The sequence below is a fragment of the Papio anubis genome, chromosome 18 (genome assembly GCF_008728515.1).
Source record: "Papio anubis isolate 15944 chromosome 18, Panubis1.0, whole genome shotgun sequence".
Taxonomy (NCBI): domain Eukaryota; kingdom Metazoa; phylum Chordata; class Mammalia; order Primates; family Cercopithecidae; genus Papio; species Papio anubis.
This window is the reverse complement of record NC_044993.1, coordinates 15,888,418-15,914,948: the sequence shown is the minus strand read 5'-3', so window position 1 is coordinate 15,914,948 and position 26,531 is coordinate 15,888,418. Positions and strand designations below refer to the sequence as shown.

Genomic DNA, 26,531 nt, shown 5'->3' with positions numbered 1-26,531 from the left:
GGGATAACAGAGCTATAAAGTGTTACACTTGGAGCGTGGAATTAGAGCTAGGAAATTGCTTGAATCCACAGGCTGGACAGTAGCCTGAGAAAAGTTGCTACTGACCATTTCCTGGGGCTATAGCTTATGTTATGTTATGTTATGTTATGTTATGTTATGTTATATTATGTTATGTTATTTTTCTGAGATGGAGTTTCGCTCTTGTTGCCCTGGCTGGAGTGCAATGGCATGATCTTGGCTCACCTCAACCTCCGCCTCCTGGGCTCAAGCGATTCTCCTGCCTTAGCCTCTGGAGTAGCTGGGATCACAGGCATGCGCCACCACACCCGGCTAATTTTTTTTTTTTTTTTTTGTAGTTTTAGTAGAGACAGGGTTTCTCCATGTTGGTCAGGCTGGTCTCGAACTCCTGATCTCAGGTGATCTGCCCACTTCGGCCTCCCAAAGTGCTGGCATTATAGGCATGAGTCACCACACCCGGTCACACCACACCCGGTCAGCTTTTTATTTTTTATAGAGACAGAGTCTCACTCTGTTGCCCAGGCTGGCATGCAGTGGCACGATCATGGCTCAATACAGCCTTGACTTCCCTGGTTCAAACGATCCTGCCACCTCAGCTTCCCAAGTAACTAGGGCTATAGGCACTCACCACCACTTTTTTTTTTTTTGAGACAGAGTTTCACTCTGTTGCCCAGGCTGGAGTGTAGTGGCTCGATCTTAGCTCACTGCAACCTCCTCCTCCCGGGTTCAAGTGAGTCTTCTGCTTCAGCCTCCTGAGTAGCTAGAAATACAGGCATCTGCCACTATGCCCGGCTTATTTTTTGTATGATTAATAGAGATAGGGTTTCACCATGTTGGCCAGGCTGGTCGTGAACTCCTGATCTCAGGTGATCCACCTGCCTTGGCTTCCCAAAGTACTGGGATTACAGGTGTGAGCCACCATGCCCAGCCTCAAGCCATCCTTTCACCTTTGCCTCTTGACTTTCTGGGACCTCAGGCGTGCACTACCACACCTAATTTTTTTATTTTTTATTATAGAGATGGGGTTTTGCTATGTTGTCTAAGCTGATTTTGAACTCCTGAGCTCAAGTGATCTGCCTGCCTAGGCCTCCGAAAATGCTGGGATTACAGGTATGAGCCACTGTGCCCAGCCTAGAAATAATATTTAAAGAGATAATGGCTTGAAATAATGGCTTGAAATTTCAGATTCGAAAAAACAGCATGAACATCAAACAGGATAAATAATATGTCACTAGATATAATACAGTGAAACTACAGACAATGGTAGGATTTTATTTTGCTTTCTGAGGCCAGGTTGGAGGGCACTGGCGCAGTCACAGCTTACTGTGGCCTTGACCTGCGAGGCTCAGGTAATCCTCCCACCCCAGCCTCCTGAGTAGCTGGACGTACAGAAACATGCCACCACGCCCGGCTAATTTTTGTATTTTTTGTAGAGACAGGGTGTTGTGTTGCCCAGGTTGATCTCAAACTCTTGGTCTCAAGCATTCCGCCCACTGTGGTCTCCCAAAGTGCTGAGATTACAGGCATGAGCTGCCATACCCCACGAGACTAAGAGAGTTAAAAACTGCTGGAGTTAAGAAAGAATTCCAAGAATTGACAGTTAGATCACAAATAACATCTTATCAACATTGGATGCCAGACAACAATAGAAGAATGTCTTAGAGAAGCTCCTTGTCAACCTAAAATTTCATAGCCAGCTATCATTCAAGAATTAGGTAAAATAAAGGTGTTTTTAGACAGGCTAAGACAGTTTTATCACCTACAGACCTTTGCTGAAAGAATGGTTACAGATGTACTTCAGTTAAAAGAAAAGTAAACCCCTGAAGAAAGATTAGGTTGTTGGTGTCAACAGTGAGCACAGAAGTGGATACATGTTGGTCAATTGAATTAACTTTTTTTTTATTTTTTGAGATGGAGTTTTGCTCTTGTTGCCCAGGCTGGAGTGCAATGGTGCGATCTTAGCTCACCGCAACCTCTGCTTCCCGGGTTCAAGTGATTCTCCCACCTCACCCTCCCGACTAGCTGGGATTACAGGCGTGTGCCACCACGCCCAGCTAATTTTGCTTTTTTTTTTTTTTTTTTTTTTGAGACGGAGTCTCACTCTGTCGCCCAGGCTGGAGTGCAGTGGCCGGATCTCAGTTCACTGCAACCTCCGCCTTCCGGGTTCACGCCATTCTCCTGCCGCAGCCTCCCAAGTAGCTGGGACTACAGGCGTCCGCCACCTCGCCCGGCTAGTTTTTTGTATTTTTTAGTAGAGACGGGCTTTCACCGTGTTAGCCAGGATGGTCTCCATCTCCCAACCTCGTGATCCGCCCGCCTCGGCCTCCCAAAGTGCTGGATTACAGGCTTGAGCCACTGCGCCCGGCCTAATTTTGCATTTTTAGTAGAGACAGGGTTTCTCCATGTTAGTCAGGCTGGTCTCGAACTCCTAACCTCAGGTGATCCGCCTGCCTCGGCCTCCCAAAGTGCCGGTATTACAGGCGTGAGCAAGGTGTCTCTCATGATCGTGAGATGGCTGCCATAGGTCCAGTCGTTATATCATCACCCTGTGACATCCCAGACAGGAAGGCACAGAGATCCTAGGAGAAAGGAAGCTTTCTTTTCATGTGCTGCTGCTGCTTTGTTGTTGTTGTTGTTGCAGTCACTGTCATCCAGGCCTGAAGGTGTGATCTCCGCTCCACCCACTTCAACTTCCACCTCCTGGGTAAAGTGAGTCTTGTGCCTTAGCCTCCTGAGTAGCTGGGATTACAAGCACTTGCCCCCAAGCTCAGCTAATTTTTGTATTTTTAGTAGAGATGGGGTTTCACCACGTTGCCCAGGCTGGTCTCAAACTCCTGACCTCAGGTGATCTGCCTGCCTCAGCCTCCCAAAGCAATTACAGTCGTGAGCCACTGTGCCCGGCTGTTTATTTGGAAAGGAAAATCTTTCCAAGATGGCCCTAGCAGATACTCCCTTGGGTCTCATTGACCTGAGCCTGTCCATCCTCAAACCAATTCCTGGTGAAAAAGGGACAGGCTTGCTGTGGTTGGCTCTGGTTGGCTTTAGCCAGTCTTGCATCATCTGCCAGCACTGGGTCCTTAGCTGCCCAAACAAATCAGGATTCTGTTGGCAAGTGAAAAAGAGAGTGGCCGCTGGTAGGCAGCCAACAGTGTCTGCTACAGACGGCAAAACACAGAGACAAAAAAAAAAAAAAAAAAAACCAACAACAAAAAAACAGATCTTAAAGCGCTTTTAATTTTTTTTTTTTTTTTTTTTTTTGAGACGGAGTCTCGCTCTGTCGCCCAGGCTGGAGTGCAGTGGCCAGATCTCAGCTCACTGCAAGCTCCACCTCCCGGGTTCACGCCATTCACCTGCCTCACCCTCCCAAGTAGCTGAGACTACAGACGCCCGCCACCACGCCCGGCTAGTTTTTTGTATTTTTTAGTAGAGACGGGGTTTCACCGTGTTAGCCAGGATGGTCTCGATCTCCTGACCTTTTGATCCCCCTGTCTCAGCCTCCCAAAGTGCTGGGATTACAGGCTTGAGGCACTGTGCCCGGCCAAATTTTTTTTTTTTTTAAGGGAAAACTGGAATTGTTGACCACATTACCACGGAAGAATAAGAATAGAGAATTTTATTGTTAAGCCACACCAAATTTCTGCCTTGTTAAGAGAATGGCATTACTGAAAAACTGAACACTTCATCAAGAAAATGTACATATAAGATTAATCTCTAAAAAAAAAAAAAAGGAGTATAATTTCCAAACCAGGAGGGGGGAAAAAGTGGTGAGGGTTGGGTGGGTGCGGTGGCTCACACCTGTAATCCCAGCACTTTGGGAGGCCGAGGCAGGGGGATCACGAGGTCAGGAGATCGAGACCATCCTGTCTAACATGGTGAAACCCCGTCTCTACTAAAAATACAAAAAAAAAAAAAAAAAAAATTTGTGGGGCATGGTGGTGGGCATCTGTAGTCCCAGCTACTCGGGAAGCTGAGGCAGGATTATGGCTTGTACCCGGGAGGCGGAGCTTGCAGTGAGCCAAAATCAAGCTACTGCACTCCAGCCTGGGCGACAGAGCAAGACTCCGTCTCAAAAAAAAATAGGGTGGTGAGGGTGGAGATAATATGTCAACCCAAGTCAGGAAAAGAAAAGAACTAAAGAAAAAATAGTAGACAAAACACTAAATAAGATAGTAACATAAGTCCAAAGTGAAATGGATTAAACTCATCTATTTGAAAACAACAAGAGTATCAGGTGAAATAAAAAGCAAAGAAGTCTGAGGGCTGAGCAAGGTGGCTCATACTTATAATCTCAGCTCTTTGGGAGGCCAGGTTGGGAGGATCATTTGAGAACTGGAGTTTGAGATCAGCCTGGCAACATAGCAAGACATCATCTCTACAACAACAAAAAAACAAACCAACAAAAGTAGCCTGGGCTGGGCACAGTAGTGCACACCTGTAGTCCCAGCTACGTAGGAGGCTGAGGCAGGAGTCTGAGAGTTCAAGTCCAGCCTGGGGAATATAGCAAGACTCTGTCTTTACAAAAAAGAAAAAAAAAATTAGCCAGGTCTGGTGGCATGCGCCTATGGTTCTAGCTACTCGGGGACCTGAGGTAGGAGGATCATTTGAGCCCAGGAGGTCGAGGCTACAGTCAGCTGTGATTGCACCACTGACATTCCAGTCTGGGTAGCAGAGCGAGATCCTGTCTCAAAAAAGGGGAAAAAGCCCGGGCGCGGTGGCTCACACCTGTAATCCCAGCGCTTTGGGAGGCCCAGGTGGGTGGATCACCTGAGGTTGGGAGTTCGAGACCAGCCTGGCCAACACGGTTAAACGCCATCTCGACTAAAAATACAAAAGTAGCCAGGTGTGGTGGCGCATGCCTGTAATCCCAGCTACTCAGGAGGCTGAGGCAGGAGAATCACTTGAACCTGGGAAGTGGAGGTTGCAGTGAGGCGAGATCGTGCCGTTGCACTCCAGTCTGGGCGATAAGAGCAAAACTCCGTCTCAAAATAAAAAGGACGCCGGAGGTGGGAAGCTGTCTAGAATGTGGAGAGACCTGGTCTTCCCCGCACAGGTGGTTTGAACTTCTTTCATAAAATAGAGATAAGGTCTCACTCTATTGCCCAGGCTGCAACCCCTGGACTGAAGCGATCCTCCAGCCTCAGTCTCCCAAAGTGCTGGGATTATAGGTGTGAGCCACCACACCCGGCTGAGAACTGTTTTTCTACGTGTTACTTTATGCCTTAGTATAGATAGGTACAGCAAGATACTGGATTTCTCCCTGCCCACCCCGACTCAAAACACAGTGGGGCTCCCTCCCGAGGCAGCACGTGGTGGATCTGAAGGCACCCTTCCTCCCAACTCCTCTGCCGCACCCCTCCCTGTGCCTCAGCTTCCTCCTCTTAGAAGCTGTTTCTTTATTTTTTCTTTCTTTTCTTTTGTTTCTTTGAGCTATCTCCTACAGGAAGAGGCTGTTAGGGTGCAGCCTCGATCCTTGTCCAGTGAAGACTGACAGTTTATTTCTCTAGGACTTCATTGAAAGCCAAAGTTATGTTCTTGGTTTGAAGAAGGGTGTTAGCTCTTGCCTTCTGGGTTTCTGACTACAAATTCTGGGCAGCATCGGAGGTACCAGAGCTGAGATTTCAGCTGGATATCAAGTCAAGGCTGGATGTCCTGCAGGAAGGGAGTGACTGCCCGAGGGTTTGGTGCTGGTGAGTGGAAAGGGCCTGAGTCCCAAGGGTAGTACTGAGGGGTCTGTGCCAGAGGCTGATGCCAGGGTGTTGCAATGCGGGTGACTTCAGTTAACCAAGCAGGGTGGTGAAGTGGCCCATTCTCAGACAGGTCAAGGACAGGCCTTGCTGCTTTTGAGTTGTTGGGGAGGGAGGGGCTTTCGGTAACTGACCACCTGCCCCCCCTCAACTCCTTCTGCCTGGTTTGGGTGCTGCCCCCACCCAGGAGGCAGGGAGTGTTCCGGATTGCTAGGCTGGCAGGGATCTGGGACACAGCGAATCTTTTGATGGTTGTACCCCAGTTAATGGAAGAATGCTTTGGGAAGGCAGTGGGGGCTGTGGAAGGAGCTGTGGGCTTGAAGTCATCAGACCTGGCATGGCGTTAAAGCATCTTCACTTCCGTGGCATTAAAGCATCTTCACCTCCGCCTGGCTGACCTTGTTCAGCTGGTCCTGGGACTCTTGCGCATACTAAATGAGAGGCTATCCCCCGAAAATGCTGAGAGGTTCATGAGGCATCGGGCCATTGGAGCAGTAGGTTGTGGCTTAATGCCTTTAGAATGAGCTTTGGGACACGTCCTCAGGCTGTGTGTAAGTGGGTGAAGAGGGGCTTTATCTTTTGTCCTTCTCCCCTCCCTCCCAGAGGCAAGCAGCACCCATCCCCCCAGCCTCAATGCCTTATTTTGACGTTTCTTTTCTCTGCATACCAAGAAGGTTATATTCAACTGTGCTGGTCTGAGGTGGTGCTCTCCTGCGCTTCATTAGGTTAATTCGTTGACGGTTGTCTCCTGGGATCTGACCGAGAATTGGCTCTAAAGCTGCTACAGCCTCCAAAACAGTCCCTGCTGTTCTCCTTTTGGGGCACTCTCTGCTTTGCTCCTCAATCCGGTGCTTTTGTTGATCCTTCCATTTACCTGCAAGCTGGTGAGGGTCTCCTTTGAGGTTCCCTGTACTGGGAGGCGGAAGTAGCTCAAGGCTGCATCTCCTGGGGATGGAAGATGGAGTCTTCAAGGCCCTTGCTGCCCCTGACCTCTGGATCCTGGCTGCCAGTTGCTCTGGACAGCCTCAGCTACCTGGACATGGATCAGCCATTCAGGGGACATTTATTGATAAATGGTCTCCCCAAATTTGCCAAATTTGTGACCACAAACTTCTTAGAAGACTGTAGGATTGGTACAGTGGCTCACGCCTGTAATCCCAGCACCTTGGGAGGCCTAGGTGGGTGGATCACTTGAGGTCGGGAGTTTGAGACCAACCTAGCCAACATAACGAAACCCCATCTCTGCTGAAAATACAAAAATTAGCTGGGCTTGGTGGTGTGGGCCTGTAGTCCCAGCTACTTGGGAGGCTGGGGTAGGAGAATTGCTTGAACCCAGGAGGCAGAGGTTGCAGTGAGCCAAGATTGCGCCACTGTACTCCAGCCTGGGCAACCGAGTGAGACTCCATTTAAAAAAAAAAAAAAAATAGGCCATAGTGTTGCCTAGCCACCTCCTAAATTTCCCTAGTTACTCCCTTTCTCTTTTAGAAGACTATTTCACACCTGGTCTCTCTGTAAATCTCCAACCCCAACAATAAAGGGACCCTCACTGTCTGTGCTACTTGCTCGGCTTTGCCACCTGTCCGACACGAAGCCCCTCCAGGAGGACCAGGCTCGATGCCGTCATCTCTTGCTGCTCCTGGTCTTTTTTCCTCTGTTTGCCTCTTTTTCCTGCATCATAAATTTCTCCTCTAATAATTCATTCCCATCAGTGTACACACATTCTGGACCATCTCTCAGCTGAACCCCATTCCACATTCCACTCTTACATCCCATTCCTTTTTTTTTTTTTTTTTTTTTTTGAGAGAGAGTCTTACTCTGTCACCCAGGCAGGAGTGCAGTGGCGCGATCTCGGCTCACCACAGCCTCTACCTCCCAGGTTCATTCGAGTCTCCTGCCTCAGCCTCCCAAGTGGCGGGATTACAGGCGTGAGCCACCGCACCTGGCTGTCAGTGGCTTTTAACCTATTCATCACAAACAATTTTAGAACATCACCCCAGAAGGAAACTCCAGCCCACAGGCAGTCATTCCCCATTCTCCTCTATCCCCCAGCCCCTGGCAACTGGTAGTCTACTGTCTTTCTCTATGGATTTGCCTATTCTGTACATTTTATATAAATCATCCAGCATGGGGCCTTTTGTGCCTGGCTCCTTTTTTTTTTTTTTTTTTTTTTTTTTTTTTTAAGACATAGTCTTGCTCTGTCGCTCAGGCTGGAGTGCAGTGGCGCGATCTCAGCTCACTGCAAGCTCCGCCTTCCCGGGTTCATGCCATTCTCCTGCCTCAGCCTCCTGAGTAGCTGGGACTGCAGGCGCCTGCCACCACGCCCGGCTAATTTTTTGTGTTTTTAGTAGAGACGGGGTTTCACCATGTTAACCAGGATGGTCTCAATCTCCTGACCTCGTGATCCACCTGCCTCGGCCTCCCAAAGTGCTGGGATTGCAGGCTTGAGCCACTGAACCTGGCTGTGCCTGGCTTCTTTCACTTAGCACGGGGTTTTCAGGTTTATCCATGCTGTAACAGGTACCAGAATTTGATTCCTTTTTATATCTGAATAATACTCCCTTGTACGTATATACCACATTTTGTTTATATATTGGTTGAAGGAACTTTGAGTTGTTTCCATGTTGGCACTCTTATGAATAATGCTGTGTACAAGTTTGTTTTTTTTTTTTTTTTTGAGATGGAGTCTCGCTCTGTCACCAGGCTAGAGTGCAGTGGCGTGATCTCGGCTCACTGCAACCTCTGCCTCCGAAGTTCAAGCGATTCTCCTGCCTCAGCCTCCTGAGTAGCTGGCACTACAGGCACTGCCACTACGCCCAGCTAATTTTTGTATTTTTAATGGAGATGGGGTTTCACCAAGTTGGCCAGATGGTCTTGATCTCTTGAACTAGTGATCCACCCACCTTGGCCTCCCAAAGTACTGGGATTACAGGCGTGAGCCACTGCGACCAGCCATGTGTACAAGTTTTTATGTGAACCTAAGTTTTTATTTCTCTTGAGTTTATGCCTAGAAGTGGAATTGCTGAGTCATATGTTATGGTGACTGGACATTTAATCTTTTGAGGAACTGCCAGACTGTTTCCCAAAGTGACTGCACCATTTCACATTCCCACCAGCAAAGTCTGAGGGTTCCAATGTCTCTGCGTCCTCACTAACGCTGGTTATTATCTGTCTTGTTAATAACAGCCACCCTGATGGGCAGGAAGTGGTATCTGATTATGGTTTTGATTTGCATTTCCCTGATGATTAATGACGTTGAGCATCTTTTCCTGTGCTTGAGCCTTGCAATACCCCTGGATCAGTCATTGTGAAGGTCACCACTGCCCTCCATCCAGTGGTCAATTCTCAGTCCTCACCTTACTTTTTCAAACACTTGACACTGTTAATTCCTCCTTCATTCTTGAAACTTTCATCTCTTGGCTTCCCAGATGCAGGGCTGTTTTTTCGTCTTACCTCACTGGCTTTTTCTTTCCTGGCTTCTCTTTTAGACAGCAGAGTGCCCCAGGCTCTGTCCTGAGCCGCCTACTCTTGTCTGTGGCAGACCCTCCCTAGATCATTTCTTCTGGTCCTATAGTTTTAAGAATGAACTGTACTCTGATGACTCTCAAATATATCCCTCTAACTCTGACCTCACCCATGAGCTTCATACAGGTGTGTCCAACTGCCTGTTTCCATCTGCATGTGAATGTCTAAAAAACTTCCTTTTTTTTTTTTTTGAGTTGGGGTATCACTCTGTCACCCATCTTGGAGTGCCATGGCATAATCACGGCTCACTGCAACCTTGAACTCCGGGGCTCAAGTGATCGTTACACTTCAGCCTCCTGAGTAGCTAGGACTACAGGCACGTGCTACCATGCCCAGCTAATGTTTTTACTTGTTTATTTGTTTGCTTGAGACGCAGTCTCACTCTGTTGCCAGGCTGTAGTGCAGTGGTGTGATCTCAGTTCACGCAATCTCTGACTCTCTGGTTCAAGCAATTCTCCTGCCTCCGCCTCCCGAGTAGCTGGGATTACAGGCACCCGCCACCACGCCCAGCTAATTTTTTGTATTTTTAGTAGAGACGGGGTTTTGCCATGCTGACCAGGAAGGTCTCAATCTCCAGACCGCGTGATCCGCCCACCTTGGCCTCCCAAAGTGCTGAGATTACAGGCGTGAGCCACCATGCCCAGTGTTTTTACTTTTTTGTAGAGATGGGTTCTTGCTGTATTGCCCAGGCTGGTCTCAAACTCCTGACCTCAAGTGATCTTCCCGCCTTGGCTTCCCAAAATGTTGGGATTACAGGCATGAGCCACCACACCCGGCCTAAAAGACATTTTAAATTTAACCAGAACTTTTGTTTTTTCTCAGCAAAACCCATTAATTTTCTGTCTTTTCTGTATAGTGAATGGCACCCCCATCCACCAGGTTTGCTCAGGCCACAGCCTCCATGTCTCCCTGATTCCTGTCTTCCTCTTCCCACCCTGTTCCCCTCTTCCTTTCCCCATGGGCCCCCTCCTTGTACCCTCCAACTACCCTACTAGTTAAGCCCTTCAGAGTACATCCAGCCATTTCTCACCACCTCCACCACCTGGGATATTGCAGCAGTTCCTTTCTGGTCTCCCTGCTAGTCTTATGCAACAGCCAGAGTAGTCCTTTAATAAAACATGTTTTAACCTAAAAGCATTTTAGATTTTTACTGTGAAATGCATCATAGACTCAAAGTAGTATATAGCGTGTTTGTGCTCTTTAAAGAATAAACAAGAAATACTCCTCCATGGCCGGGTGCAGTGGCTCATGCCTGTAATCCTAGCAATTTGGGAGGCCGAGGCGGGTGGATCACCTGAGGTCAGGAGTTGGAGACCAGCCTGGGCAACATAGTGAAACCCCATCTCTAATAAAAATAAAAAAAATTAGCTGGATGTGGTGGCACATGCCTGTAATCCCAGCTACTCGGGAGGCTGAGACAGGAGAATTGTTTGAACCCAGGAAGTGGAGGCTGCAGTGAGCCAAGATCATGCCACTGCACTCCAGCCTGGTGACAGAGCAAGACTCCGTCTCAAAAGAAAAAAAATACTTCTGTACCCACCACCTGCATTATGAGGTACGCAGTACTCCTGAAGCGTCTTCAGCCCTCCTTATTTCATCTACCTCTCTTCTCCCTCCAGAGGAATTCCCTGAATTTTGTGTTGTTTCCTTGATTTTCTCTATTATTATCTTTACAGAGAGGCATAGACAATGTCTTGCTTAGCTTTGCATATGTTTTAGCTTTTCATGGATTCGTGCTGTGATCATTTATCCATGACTATTCTTTTTGCTCGATATAATAGTTTTTTGGCCATATTCATCCCTGTTAATGTCTGAAACTGGAGTTCATTCGTTTTACTATATGGCACAAAATGCACCACAATTTATCCATTCTTTTTTTTTGAGACAGAGTTTCGCTCTTGTTGCCCAGGCTGGAGTGCATTGGCGCGATCTCCGCCTCTGGGGTTCAAGCGATTCTCCTGCCTCAGCCTCCCGAGTAGCTGGGATTACAGGCATGTGCCACCATGCCCAGCTAATTTTGTATTTTTAGTAGAGATGGAATTTCTTCATGTTGGTCAGGCTGGTCTCAAACTCCCGACCTCAGGTGATCCACCCACCTCGGCCTCCAAAAGTGCTAGAATTACAGGCATAAGCCACCACGCCTGGGGTTTTTTTTTTTTTTTTTTTTGAGACAGGGTTTTGCTCTTGTCACCCAGGCTAGAGTGCAATGGTGTGATCTCGGCTCACTGCAACCTCCGCTTCCTGGATTCAAGTGATTCTCCTGCCTCAGCCTCCCACATAGCTGGGATTATAGTTGGCCACCACAACGCTTGGCTGAATTTTTGTATTTTTAGTAGAGGTGGGGTTTCACCATGTTGGCTAGGCTGGTCTTGAACTCCTGACCTCAGGTGATCCACCTGCCTCAGTCTCCCAAAGTGGTGGGATTACAGGCATGAGCCACCAGGCCTGCCTTCTCTGAGCTCTTTGTATTGAGGTACGCATGGTCTTATCATGAATGATCTGAGTAGCTGTGAAGGGGAGCGAGCCCATGACGCAGTGGGCAGCTGAGAGGCACAGGTAGAAATGAACTGTGAGAGAGTCAGTGCCAGGTCACTTTTGGGATTTTTAGTGCATGTCAGGGGGCCTCTGATTTTTTTTTTTTAGCTCCTCCCCATGGCTCCATTTGCCCTCACCACAGCAAGCTGAGCAGCCTAAGTTTGCAGTAACACCTGGACCTGGGGCTCCCAAAGCAAGGGCCTTTGCCAGATGCTCTACTTCTCTGCTCTTTCCAGACATGTTGTCAAAACCAGGGATTTTCCTCTCCCCAACAGGCAGTGCAATTCCATCAGGTGCCCCCTGCGTTGATCTAGCATCCCAAGGAGTTAGTGACCTCTGATTGAGTTGCTTCCTTTGGAAGCCTCCTGTGCCAGCTTTGCCCAGCCCCCGCCTTCAGTGGCCACTGCAGGACTGCCTAGCCAGAAACCAGGTCTCCCCAGGCAGGACCTCTTGCTCCCATCAACTGCAAAGTCACTGCCTTCCAGGGCCACCTGCCTCATGACTGGCTCTCCTCAGGTCACAGGAAGCTGGGAGCGGAACCCTGAAAGAACTTGAGTTCTTTCCTTAGATGCTGAGCATGCAGCAGGCAGAGGGAGAATGAGAGGAGACAAGGACCTGGCTTCCCGTCTACAGTCTGTTCAGACAAGGCCATGACTAGAGTGGGATCTGCTAAATGGGTACAGCAGAACATTGGAAGAAGCACCTTTGAGCCAGTACTGCTGGGGTCTCTGGATTAGAGCCAGGAGCCCTGGTGAGGCCTGTGGGTGGGGCTTCACTTGTGACCCTGAGAAGCCAACTCCACATCTCCTTCCCTCTCACTCCTGAGCCCTGGGTGGTTCAGGGAGGCCACAGCCTTTCTGTGCCCTGACCTATCCCAAAGTCACCTCTATTCACAAGGTCGTGACCTTAGGTAAGTTCCTCTACTTTTGTGAACATCATTTTCCCACCCAGAATAATGTCCTTATTGCAATATGTTCGTTCCATTCCCTGCTGGCTTTGTGGCCACAAATGGAGGGGCAGCTAGGTTTCTTGAACACAGAGCCTGAGAGGCCTTGTCTGCAGCTGCTGGAAGCAGCCAGGAGACCCCAAAAGTGGGCTGGAGACTTCAACAAGGATCGGGAACAGGGCTGCGCTGAGAGGCCCAGGGGCTAGGTCAGCAGCGCTGCTAGGCGGATTTGGAGGGGAGCTGGGGAGAGGCGAGGCAGCCAGCTTTGCAGGATTCCCACGGCACAGAGCCAGTGCTCAGGGGTTCCCTTCTCAGCGTTCCTCTCACCTGCTGTGATTCTCTCGCACCTGGCATGGATCCGAGCTCCTTTCCTTATGGCTGAGACCCAAACTGCCTACAAGTGGCCTCTTCTCCCTGTTCTTGTCTGGAAGGGCAGCATGGGGCCTTAGGCTGTCAGCGCTACCCCGGACCCTGGCATTCACTTTGTCCATAATGTACATATGGATGTAGGCAACTGCCCTCAGGGCTGTCTTGGGGCAGGACCAAGCCCAGCAGCCACACCTCCTGACACAGCCAGGTTCTCCCCCAACGTCGGAGCTGACAGGACTGTTCATGGTTCACTGAGTGGACCCAGCAATGCCTCATTGATAATCCACAGTTGAGAGAAGAGGGGCGGTCAGAGACCGGCCAGCCCTCCCTTCTGACTGGGAGAGGCCTCTGCAGGCACTGACAGGCTCCAAAGAGCGCTGTGGGGGCAGTCAGCATCCATAGTCCCCTGGGATCTTCCCTGGGCTGTTTTCTCTGACGTTTCACCTGAAACTAACTGTACATAGCTGAGCTAGGAACCTTCTAAATCTGATACTTCCAGCATGTGGCTTAGGGAAAATCACTTGACTCCTTGTTTACCTTCTGGCTAAGAAGTAAAAACTCTGGGTTAATCTAGTCCTCCAGGCCCTGGAGTCCCACAGAGTGATGCTATCTGTACAACTAGAGGGCAGAGCCCTTGGTCATGTCCACCCTTTGATTAAGTGGGCATCTCCTGTGCTGCTAGCTTTGTCCCCTATGGGACTTGGGGTGGGGTTGGGACAAAGCCTGGTGCTGGGACAAAGCCTGGTGCCCGTGCGATTCATCTGCACATTATTTCTCCTCTCTGCCATTTTAGGGTCGCACTGCGGCAGCCTGGTGCTCGACATGTGAAAGGGAACCTGTCAGGATTACTGCGAGCTAACAGCAGGACAGGCTGGCCCCGGGGAGCGGGGATGGGCAGAGCAGCTGCTGAACCTGGGCCAGCAGTACCAGGAAGGAGACCTGGGCCCTGATGGGGAGCTCAGCACACGCTCGCCTGACCCAGATGGTATTGGACACAGTGCCCCGCTGAACGGCAGCTGTTCCCAACGCCAGAGGACCCCACAGCCACAGTAGGAGCTTTGCGACCCCTATGCAACTGCAGCTGGGGGTGAGACCACGAGGAGAAGGGCCCAGCACCTCATATGGGAAGCAGTAGGGCAGGACCTACCACGAAAAGGACCTCGATCTCTGCAGCAGAGTTTTCCAGCACTCACAGCCTTCCCGTTTTTCTCCTCTCAGGCCTGGGGTTTGGCTTCCCTCCTCTGGCAGAGGTTTTGGGCCAGGAGGACCAGCCGAGGTGGGACACGTGCATGGAACCCAGGTCTCCTGAAGCCCATGTGCTCTCTGTTGTGATTGGAGTTCTAGGGCTTCCCCGCTGCCGGGGACGAGGGGCCGCCTCATTGTCTGCTCATGAACCACAAGGACCCCGACTGCTCCAGACTGGATTATTTCAAGCCGCCAAAGAGGGGGACCCCTAGAGCTGGCAGCCAGCAATCCCAAGGGACTAGAGGGCTGCGATGGACTGACCTCCCCCTCACCAGGGTGGCGGGAGAGGCAGAGCCTCTGTGGCCCAGCTAGTGACAGACCCAATGAAGCCCTAAGCAGGGGCCCCACCTGACTCAGGGACAGGACAGTCACTCCTGCCAACGTGCGTTCTCCCCACATTGAGGGAGAGCGTGGCAAGGGACCCCTGCCACTGTCCCCTGCTACAGCACGTGCCCCTATGCCCTTTGCATGTGGTGCCAGAATAGACAGGCTACACTGTGGCTGGCCCCTCAGTGGGCTGGGAAAGGAGTGGCCACGGTGACCACCACCCACCTGCTGGCACCATGAAGTGCTCCCTGCGGGTGTGGTTCCTCTCTGTGGCCTTCTTGCTGGTATTCATCATGTCCCTACTCTTCACCTACTCGCACCACAGCATGGCCACACTGCCCTACCTGGACTCGGGGGCCCTGGGTGGGACGCACCGGGTGAAGCTGGTGCCTGGCTATGCTGGCCTGCAGCGCCTTAGCAAGGAGGGGCTCTCAGGCAAGAGCTGCACCTGTCGCCGCTGCATGGGTGACACTGGCGCCTCCGACTGGTTTGACAGCCACTTTGATGGCAACATTTCCCCCGTCTGGACCCGAGAGAACATGGATCTTCCACCGGATGTCCAGAGGTGGTGGATGGTAAGAGTTGCTGCCCCCTTCCAGGGATCTGTCCCCGGTTTTAAAGCCACTCAGGGCCCCCTCTTGGATTTCTGGCCCCCAGAGTCTTGACAAAGTGTAATGCCTGTTTGACCAAGCCATTTATAGGATCACAGATGACTGAAGGGCAGAGCGAGCATTGACCTGATGGAGTGGACTAGTATTTTCCAGTGCCTGTAGGACCTGAGCATAGGCCAGAAATGCCTCCTGGACCAGGCAGGCAGCACAGACACAGGGAGCAGGTGGGAGTGAGGAGTACAGCCATGGGGGGCCTGCCCCAGAGGAAGGAGGCAGCCACCCCTTGGCCCCAGCAGTTGTTGCTGCACAAGGCTGGATCTGGGTTTTTTTTTTAAGCAAACCCAGAAATCCAGATTTTAAAACTAAGTATCCTAATTTATGAACATTGACTCACAATAATTGTTTTCTATTTGTTTGTTTGTTTGTTTTTTGAGATGGAGTCTCATTTTGTCACCCAGGCTGGAGTGCAGTGGTGCCGTGATGGCTCACTGTAACTTCTGCCTGCGGGTTCAAGTGATTCTCCTGCCTCAGCCTCCCTAGTAGCTGGAATTACAGGCGTGCGCCACCACCCTCAGCTAATTTTTTTGTATTTTTAGTAGAGACGAGGTTTCACCATGTTGGCCAGGCTGGTCTCAAACTCCTGACCTCAGATGATCCTCCCGCCTCAGCCTTCCAAAGTGCTGGGATTACAGGTGTGAGCCACTATGCCCAGCTGAAATAATTGTAAATACCATTATAACAGAGCTTCTTGCTTGGTTCTTTACAATTGCTGGAAGACTTTTTACTGGGCTGGGATAAGAAAGCCTTGTAGGGAAGGCTGGGCGCGGTGGCTCATGCCTGTAATCCCAGCACTTTGGGAGCCCAAGCTGGGCGGGTTACGAGGTCAGGAGTTTGAGACCAGCCTGATCGACATGTTGAAACCCCGTCTACTAAAAATTTAAAAAAAAAATTAGCCAGGCATGGTGGCAGGCGCCTGTAATCCCCGCGACTCAGGAGGCTGAGGCAGGAGAATCGCTTGAACCTGGGAGGCAGAGGTTGCAGTGAGCCAAGATCACGCCACTGCACTCCCGCCTGGGCAACAACGTGAGACTCTGTCTCAAAAAAAAGAAAAGAAAAGAAAGGTGTGTAGGGAAGATTTAATCTATTTTATGAAATAAAGTATTGCCTGATTCTAGAGTTAAAAAAAACAAGCAATGTAAAGAACCGTCAGGGGCTAAGGGAGTTGAAGGGGTGGGGCTGGGGGGTTCTCCCTGTCTTTCCAGTCATCACTTTTCTGCTACTTGTAATTCCTTCTGCCTCGCCCCAAGGCTCTGGAGTCACTCCCCAGGCTCTGCAGGCCATCTGGTTGCCACACATGTCATGGGTGGAACCATGTCAGCACTGAGCCCCTGCAGGCTCCCAAGCTGTGAGGGATGAGCTCTTGTGATCAGGCTTATCAGAACGATGCCACAGAACATGCCTTCCAGCCCAGACTATCAGAGTGCCCAAGGACCGGGGTCTGCAGAGCTAGGGCCACTAGGAGCCCCGTGGGCTCTTACTGTGACAGCTTTTTTTGATACAGGTTCTCACTGTCTTTGCAGTGGCACACTCTTGGTTCACTGCATCCTTGACCGCCCCCAGGCTCAAGCGATCCTCCTACCTCAGCTTCAGAGTAGCTGGGACTACAGGCGCGCACCACCACACCTGGCTAATTTTTATATAGGAATTCTTGTCTCAGAGTCAATCTCTCCCTACAGATCAATCTCCCATCTCCCCTGAGCAGGCCCTGCTCACCCACAAACCCATTGAGTTATGGCTCCATCTACAGAATGTTTTATTTTATTTTTATGTGGGGTTTTTTTTTTTTTTTTGAGTAAAAATAATTCCAACACTTTTGAGTAAAAGTAATTTACTTTTGAGTAAAAGTAATCCCACACCTTGGGAGGCCAAAGCAGGTGGATCACCTGAGTTCGGGAGTTCGAGACCAGCCTGACCAATATGAAAAAACCCCATGTCTACTAAAAATACAAAATTAGCTGGGTGTGGTGGCGCATGCCTGTAATTCCAGCTAGTCAGGAGGCCGAGGCAGGAGAATCGCTTGAATCCAGGATGCGGAGGTTGCGGTGAGCCAAGATTGTGCCATTGCACTCCAGCCTGGGCAACAAGAGTGAAACTCTATCTCAAAAAAAAAAAAAGAAAAGTCAGGATTTCATTTTTCTTATTTCATATGAAATCCTTACTTTCTTTCTTTTTTTTTTTTTTTGGGATGGAGTCTCGCTCTGTCGCCCAGGCTGGAGAAAATCCTTACTTTCATTGTCTCTTGAAAAATGGGAAACTTTGGCCCTTCTGGGCTCATGATCCCACGTGGCAACAGTTGGCTGAAGTTGCCCTTCTTTGCCGGGGCTCAGATCTGTTGGGTGTGGACCTTACCTACCACGTTACTCCTGTGTGGTACCTGCTGGGTCCCTAAGCATCTGATTGGTGCTGCCTTGTTTCATGGTCTTTGACCACCAGCTGGTTAGTACAGGTCTCGCTGGTAGGAGGGGACACCAGGACACCAGTTTTATTCCAGCCATTCTGGCTCTGAAAGAATTATCAGCCTCTCTGCCCTTCCCTGGGTGGGGGCTCAGGGAGTGGCTGGACTGTTGCCCTAGACGCGGCTTCTGCAACCCCAGTCCTCAGCCTGAGTGCTGAGGGCGCCCCCTGTAGGCTGACCAGGAAGGAGCCCCTAAAAGAGGCTGCTCTGTTCCGTGGCCCAGGCCTGCAGGTTCCCAGAGAATGTGTGAAAGGCACCTTGATCCAGAGCCCCTCCTAGTGCATCAGAGCCACCCGTGACTAGCAGGGCACCCAATCTCCGGACGTTGAGACTCACTCACAACTGGGGACTTCGCTGTCGTTGAGAGAGGGAGAGACCCTCACTGCCCAGAGGAAAGAATCCCTGTTCCCTGGCAGAGCCCTGGATAAAGAGGCCTGTGCCCAGGCACTGGAGAGTGAGAGCAGAAGAGGGGAGGATGGGGCCCCTCCTCCTTCACACACCTCTCCCCTTCCTCATTTTCCGTCTTCCTCTCCCTTCCATAGATGCTGCAGCCCCAGTTCAAATCACAGAACACCAACGAGGTGCTGGAGAAGCTGTTCCAAATAGTGCCCGGCGAGAACCCCTACCGCTTCCGGGACCCCCACCAGTGCCGGCGCTGTGCTGTGGTGGGGAACTCCGGCAACCTGCGGGGCTCTGGCTATGGGCAGGACGTGGACGGACACAACTTCATCATGAGGTGAGCCCCTGCGGAGCCCAAGGGTGGGTCCAGGACGGGCCTCCGGGAGGGGGACTGCTCTCCTCTGCCATGTCTGGCAGAGTGCATGCTGCCAGTTACCAATGTGCTCTGGGGCCCTGCCTCCCAGCGTCTTTCATAGCAGGCTTGGAGCTCTCTCCTTTGCCTGTTTGGGGTGGATGGGGAGCCAGAATCCCAAATCTAAGCTTTGCTTGAGGCCTGCACTCTGTTTCCAATGCTCTGAATTCCTCTGGAAACAGCTGACATGCGATTCCTGGCTGATGTTTGGTGAAAAATCCCACCAGAGGCCGGGCACGGTGGCTCATCCCTGTAATTCCAGTGCTTTGAGAGGCTGAGGTGGGAGGATCGCTTGAGCCCCAGGAGTTAGAGACCAGCCTAGGTAACATGGCGAAACCCTGTGTCTGCAAAAAATTTTTAAAGATTAGCTGGGCATTGTGGTGTGTGTCTGTATTCCCATCTACTGGGGTGGCTGAGGCAGGAGGATTGCTTGAACCCAGGGATTCGAGGCTACAGTGAGCTATGATTGTACCAGTTCACTCCAGCCTGGGCAATAGACTGAGACACTGTCTCAAAAACAAAAATTCCCATCAGAAGCCGGCCCTGTCCTCCTCATCCCCTCAGCAGCTGAGCGAGTGAGGGCCCCAAGCCCAGCTAGCATCCTGCTTCTCAGCAGCAGGTGATTCTCTCTGGCAGATGCACGGAATGCAGATGTCGTGGGTGCTAAAAGGAGCTGTTTGGTATTTGCTCTGGGGCTCATTCATTCCCAAGACGTCTATTCCCCGCCGTGAGGAGGGGAGAAGAGTTGGGAGGGCGTTCAGTCCTGACCGAGACTCTGCAGCGAAGGCCTGGGCATGAACAGGGAACGGGGGCAGGCTCGCAACCTGAACATGGGCTGCTTGCTCTGCTCCAGAGCCTGTGTTTTCTGATGTCCCCCCTTGACTTGGCTGGGGACAAGAAATGCCACAGTGGGGATCCTTCTACCCAACTCCTTGATGGAGGAAGAGCCTGAAGAACCGAGATCCTGCCAATGCCCAGTTTTCACTCATCTCTTAGGCTGAGCATTGCAGAAAGACCAGGTTTCCCAGGAGGCAGAAGGAAGGGCTTTGTCTTAGAAACTGTTACTGTCTCCATAGCAACACAAAGGCAGCAATATGTCTCGGAGGCATTCAGCATTCCATGTAAGACCTTCCTCATGTTGGGAAATGGTGCAAGTGGGAGGGTGAACAGGATGGACTGGACCCTGTCCAGGACCCTGGAACCACCTGAGGATATCCATATCCTCCAACTGCTGATAACCCAATGGGAGAGAGATGGGATGGGAACTGGTGTTAGAGGGGCCTCTCCTCTTTCCAGACACCATGGCCAGGTTGGGAATTGAGGGATCTGTCACTTCCATGCAGCTCTGGGCACTCGGAAAGTCCAGGACAGTGCTCTCAGCTGCCTGAAGCACCTGCATCAGGTTTGAGCTTTCACTGGGCAGGCACCTACGTGATGGTCAGGAAGCTCCTGGGTGGAAGCCCTGCAGGCCCAAAAGGACTGGCTCTAAGTTTCCTGGCCGGTACTGTCAGGCGGGGCTGCAGAAAGAAATTTATAAGGCTGGGCGCGGCAGCTCACGCCTGTAATCCCAGCACTTTGGGAGGCCGAGGCAGGCAGATCACCTAAGGTCAGGAGTTCAAGACCAGCCTGGCGAACATGGTGAAATCCCATCTCTACTAAAAATACAAAAATTAGCCAGGCATGGTGGTGCATAACTATAATCCCAGCTACTCAGGAGGCTGAGGCAGGAGAATCGTCTGAACCCAGGAGGCGGAGGTTGTAGTGAACCAAGATCATGCCATTGCGCTCCAGCCTGGGCAACAAGGGAGAAACTGTCTCAAAAAAAAAAAAAAAAAAAAAAAAAAATTTATAGATGCTTCCTCCCGGGGGCCAGGTAAGGAAGTGGGGTGGTATAGAGTGGACCCCAGAATCACTTTCTGGAAGGAGTGACCTGGGTAGTAATTGGCCATCTGCTGGTCTAAGGAACTGGCTGGCAGTGGGTAAGCTGGGCTTGCTGGTGTGAGCCTGTAGTCCTAGCTACTCGGGAGGCTAAGGCAGGAGGATCATTTGAGCCCAAGAGTTTGAGGCTGTGGTGAGCTGTGATGGCACCACTGCACTCTAGCCTGGGCAACAGAGCAAGACCCTATCTCAAAAACAAAAACAACAGATGGCACTGGGGGTGACTCCAATTGTAGGCATATCCAAGTTTGGAACCAATGGTCCTGGAAGCAAGACCCACTGGAGGGCTGAACTGAGTTACAGCAAGATGATGGCCTGATCCACCTGTGCCCCGCCCACCTCGCTGCCATTCCCTCCTCCTCTTTGTCCTCTGAGCCCTGTGGACCGCTTCAAGTCCAGTTAAGCTGATCTTGCCTCAGTTGGCCTGCAGATCCATCCACAACTCCGAGAACAGTGCCCTCTAGACAGGAGGCGTGCCACAGATACATGCAGGAGTGCAGGAGACTAGGCAGCCAACAGCATGTCCTAACCAGGGAGTACACACCCCACTTGCGCCCTGGTCTGAATACTTCTTTAGCTGCTGGAGGCAGCCAGGGACAGATTTCTAGAATGCCGTGTTCCCGAGTCCCAGAGATGCAGCTCATACTCCTTGTCCTGCTCTGGCCCCTTTCCAGGGCGTGGCTTCTCCAGGATGAATTAGAGCCTTGAAACAAAACCTCGTCCCTGTTAGAGTGCCATGTTCCTTCCCTTTCCTGTGGAGGCTGTGAAACATCTTTTGGGACCTCTTGCTCCCTTCATTCCCAGATATTTCGAAGCTGGTGACTGGCCAGCCACGGGGGAAGTGAGGGAGGGCCAGGCTCTGTAGCACGGCCAGCCTGGAGGCAGGGTGACCCTGGCTGACAGGTCCCATGGGGACTTCATGACAGCTCGGGCTGCCAAGTCGCTGTAGAAGGTGGGTCTTCAGAAGCCAGCCTGGGCTGGATGCAGCCCTGTGCTCTGCAGAATCTCTTGGCCTCACCATCTCTGGTGAGATGAAGTTTGTTTCTTAGGTCCTCTCAAGTGTACACCTTGGCTGGGCATGGTGGCTCACGCCTGTAATCCCACTACTTTGGGAGGCTGAGGCGAGAGGACTGATTGAGCCCAGGAGTTCGAAGCCAGCTTGGGCAACATGGCGAAACCCCATCTCTATTTAAAAAAAAAAAAAGGGAGAAGAAAAAGAGCATACCTTGATCCTAGCTCCTGCCCCACCCAGGCCCCGGCCAGCCTGTGTCACCAGCCCAATTCCTCCACCTCCTGCTTACCCCTGCCATACCCTGGGCAGCTGAGACACACTTCTGGCTCTGACGTACCCTGTTAAGGCTTCCTCTCCAACTGCTCTGTTCCTCACAGGCCCCATGGTGCTTGGCAGGAGGCAGGTCCAGACTGCGTCAGTGTGACCGTAGGACCCCAATGCCTGTGTGGGGAGTTCGGCAGCCCACAAGCTGTTAAGAGTTATTCATGGGTGGGAAAGATACTTCTTGGCTCTTCTAGGAGACAGGATCTCTAAACCCTAAAGACTGGGCTCAAAGGGGCAGTTCACTGAAAGACATGAATTTGGGGGAGAGGCAGGAACTAGATCCCTGTTCTGGAGACAGAGCATGTTAGTTTCTCTGGAAGAAATTCTAGGTATCTGCTTGAAGCTAGCTAGAACGAAGTGGTTAGGAACACAGATGTCCTCTAGGTTTTGAGACCTCCAACCCCAAAGCACCCTCCAGACCCTCAAGGGAAAATGAGAGGTAGGGGGCACAGCGATGTGACCGGCAGGGCAAGGGGACAGCACAGCCCACTGTCCTCCCCAGTCCCGTCCTTGATGAAGATAGCGTGGCAGCCCCTGCAACACAGCAAGTCCTCACCAAGGCCAGCTAGCTGCTGCCAGCCACTGTAAGGACAGGGAATGTTTGTGCTGGTTTTACAGAACTGGCATAAAAAGCCGGGAGAGCCACCTAGGGACTGCGCTCCCTCCCTCCCTGGGTCCCTGTGCTCCTAGTGGAGGGCCAGGTTATGATCACCCTGCCTTGGTAGTCATGATTCCACAAGGTAAACAGTCATAACAGAAAAAAAATACAAACCAACAGGTTTGTATTTAAACCTGGTTCACCTGTTACGTAAGATGCATACTAAAAAGGGGAGCTTTGGTTTTTACTTGTCTTGTATTTTGCATAAATTGAAAGGAAGTGGGGCCGGGCGCAGTGGCTCACGCCTGTAATTCCAGCACTTTGGGAGGCCGAGGCAGGCGGATCACGAGATCGAGACCATGGTGAAACCCTGTCTCTACTAAAAATACAAAAAATTAGCCCGGCGCGGTGGCGGGCACCTGTAGTCCCAGCTACTCGGGAGGCTGAGGCAGGAGAATGGCGTGAATCCAGGAGGTAGAGCTTGCAGTGAGCCGAGATCACGCCACTGCACTCCAGCCTGGGCGACAGAGCGAGACTCCTTCTTGGCTTATTATACTCACAGAGAGGGTTTCTAGACAGGAGCCACAGCAATGTCCCCTCTGTCCAGACAGCAGCAGAAGAGAGGGGACATTGCACATCACCAGAGAGATAGCAAGGGCAGACCGTGAGAACTTGGGACATTTCTCTTGGCCTTGGAGTGGAAGGGCAGACAGGGTCTTAAGGCGGCAGACAGGAATAGGGTGGTAGTAGGTGGCAGGACAGAGGCTTCCATCCAGCCCAGGGCCTGAGGGAAGGCTTGAACTTCCTATCTTTCTTTCACCATCTTACAGGAAAGAGGCAGAACAGCCAAGTAAGGTGGAAGCTGTGGAAGGCTGTTCTTTAAAAGTTCTTTCTTTTAAAAATTGTAAAAGGCCAGGCCTGGTGTCATCTGCCTGTCGTCCCGGCTACTCAGGAGGCTGAGGCAGGAGGGTTGCTTGAGTTCAGGAGATTGAGACCAGCCTGGACAACATAGTGAGACCCCTATCTGTACAAAACAGAAAACAAAACGGGCATGGTGATGCACGCCTGTGGTCCCAGCTGCTCAGGAGGCTGAAGCTGGAGGATTGATTGAACCCAGGAGGTCGAGACTGCAGTGAGCCATGATGATGGCATTGCACTCCAGCCTGAGTGACAGAGTGAGACTTAAAAAACAAACAGGGCTGGGCGTGGTGGCTCGGGACTGTAATCCCAACACTTTGGGAAGCCGAGGCAGGCAGATTGCCTGAGGCCAGGAGTTTGAGACCAGCCTGGCCAACATGGCAAAACCACTTTTCTACTAAAAATACAAAAGTGGCTGGGTGTGGTGGGTCACGCTTGTAATCCCAGCAGTCTGGGAGGCTGAGGCAGGCAGATCACTTGAGGTCTCGGGAGGCTGAGGCAGGAGAATCCCTTGAACCCGGGAGGTGGAGGTTGCAGTAAGCTGAGATCACACCATTGGACTCCAGCCTGGGCGACAGGGCGAGACTCCGTCTCAAAAAAAAAAAAAAAAAAAAAAAACCAAAAAATTAGCTGGGCGCGCTGGCACATGCTTGTAGTCCCATCTACTCAGGAAGCTGAGGAAGGAGAATTGCTTGAACCTGGGAGGCAGAGGTGGAGGTTGCAGTGAGCCAAGATAGCACCACTGCACTCCAGCCTGGGCAACAGAGTGAGACCCTATCTCAAAAATAATAGTTAAAGTAAATAAAAATGTATACAGTAAAAAAAATGAGTTAAGCCCCCAAAGTTACTCTGAGAGTAACCTTTTTTTTTGGAGACAGTCTTGTTCTGTCACCCAGGCTGGAGTGCAGTGGTGCGATCTCGGCTCACTGCAGTCTCTGCCTCAGGGTTCAAGCACATCTCCTGCCTCAGCTTCCCAGGTTGCTGGGATTAAAGGTATATGCCACTATGCCAGGCTAATTTTGTATTTTTTTCTCTAGTAAAGATGGGGTTTCACCATGTTGGCTAAGGCTGGTCTCGAATTCCAGGCCTCAAAGCAGTCCGTCTACCTTGGCCTCCCAAAGTGCTGGGATTACAGGTGTGAACCACGACACTCGACCTGTTTGATTGATTCTAGTGTTACTATTGTAAATAATCTGCAGTGAATATCCTCATACACATCTTTGCACACTTATGTAACCATTTTTTTTTTTTTTGAGATGGAGTCTCGCTCTGTCACCCAGGCTGGAGTGCAGTGGCCCAATCTCGGCTCACTGCAAGCTCTGCCTCCCGGGTTCACACCATTCTTCTGCTTCAGCCTCCCGAGTAGCTTCAGCCTCCCGAGTAGCTGGGACTACAGGCGTCTGCTAGCACGCCCACTAATTTTTTGTATTTTTAGTAGAGACGGGGTTTCACCGTGTTAGCCAGGATGGTCTCGATCTCCTGACCTCGTGATCCGCCCACCTTGGCCTCCCAAAGTGCTGGGATTACAGGCGTGAGCCACCATGCCTGGCCATAACCATTTTTGTAGGTTAGATTTCTAGCAATGGAATTGCTTGGTTGGAGTATACACCCGTTTGCATTTTTGATGGATGGCTTCGAACTGTCCTCTAAGAATCTTGTACCAGTTTCCATGGCAGTTGATTCTCATGTCACCCTCTTGTCCCTGCAGGATGAATCAGGCGCCAACCGTGGGCTTTGAGCAGGATGTTGGCAGCCGAACCACCCACCATTTCATGTACCCTGAGAGTGCCAAGAACCTGCCCGCCAACGTCAGCTTCGTGCTGGTGCCCTTCAAGGCCCTGGACCTTCTGTGGATTGCCAGCGCCCTGTCCACAGGGCAGATCCGATTGTGAGCCTCTTGCTGGCCTGGGTAGAATATGGGTAACAGGACCACCTTGGGCAGAGTCTTCCTAGGGGTCAGATTGTAGAATTCCTTTCATTGAATATTTTGGCCAAGAGGAGCTGATGAGAAGGGAGGGCCTAAGATGGCGAGTGAGCTGAAGACACAGCTTGCTCTGTGTCACCTTCTGCATGGTGACATGTAGCATACTGATGGTGGAAAGATGAGGAAGGACCATCTTTTTTTTTTTTTTTTTTTTTAAAGACAGAATTTCACTCTTGTTGCCCAGGCCAGAGTGCAGTGGCGCCATCTTGGCTCACTGCAACATCCGCCTCCCGGGTTCAAGCAATTCTCCTGCCTCAGCCTCCTGAGTAGCTGGGATTACAGGGATGCACCACCACGCCCCGCTAATTTTGTATTTTTGGTAGAGACAGGTTTCTTCATGTTGGTCAGGCTGGTCTCGAACTCCCGACCTCAGGTGGTCTTCCTACCTCGGGCTCCCACAGTGCTGGGATTAGAGGCGTAAGCCACCACGCCTGACCAGACCGTCTGATTTTGGTCTCCTTTCTGGGTGATAGCTTCTGACTGAGGAAGCTCTGCCTTCTGAGGACTTTCTTTGGGGGCAGTCATCCCATCATAGCTGGGAACCATGGGAAATCTAGTTCACAAAGTATATTTTTTAGCAGCTTTATCAAGATAAGATTCACATCCCATACATCTCACCTATTTAATGTGTACAATCCGGTAACTTCTTATATATTCAGAGTTGTATAACCACAGCTACAGTTAATTTTAATTTTTAATTTTAATTATTTTTTTGAGATGGAGTCTCACTCTATCACCCAGGCTGGAGTGCAGTGGCGATCTTGGCTCACTGCAACCTCTACTTCCCGGGTTTAAGGGATTCTTGTGCCTCAGCTTCCTGAGTAGCTGGAATTACATGCCACCATGCCTGGCTGATTTTTGTATTTTTAGTAGATATGGTGTTTTGCCATGTTGGCCAGGCTGGTCTCAAACTCCTGACATCAAGTGATCCACCTATCTCAGGCTCCCAATGTGTTGAGATTACAGGCATGAGCCACCACATCCGGCCCACAATTACTTTTTTTTTTTTTTTAAACAGAGTCTCACTCTGTTGCCCAGACTGGAGTGCAGTGGCACAATCTCAGCTCACTGTAACATCCGTCTCCCAGGTTCAAATGATTCTCCTGCCTCGGCC

The 26,531-nt window shown here is 50.9% G+C and overlaps 1 protein-coding gene across 4 annotated transcripts in view; it reads left to right on the top strand.

Annotated features, from left to right (window-relative positions):
* ST3GAL2 (ST3 beta-galactoside alpha-2,3-sialyltransferase 2) overlaps positions 1-26,531 on the top strand; it is a 59,196-nt gene that overhangs the window by 25,798 nt on the left and 6,867 nt on the right. For 2 of the 4 annotated variants that reach the window (XM_009196841.4, XM_031658099.1), the window contains exons 2-4: positions 13,928-15,281; positions 18,375-18,568; positions 25,142-25,321. In XM_009196841.4, the coding sequence (XP_009195105.1) occupies positions 14,943-15,281; positions 18,375-18,568; positions 25,142-25,321 (713 nt within the window). In that variant the 5' untranslated portion in view covers positions 13,928-14,942. Of the gene's footprint in view, positions 1-11,660; positions 12,730-13,927; positions 15,282-18,374; positions 18,569-25,141; positions 25,322-26,531 lie in introns of those variants that run through there. The other 2 variants (XM_021932166.2, XM_031658100.1) reach the window with 2 other exon arrangements.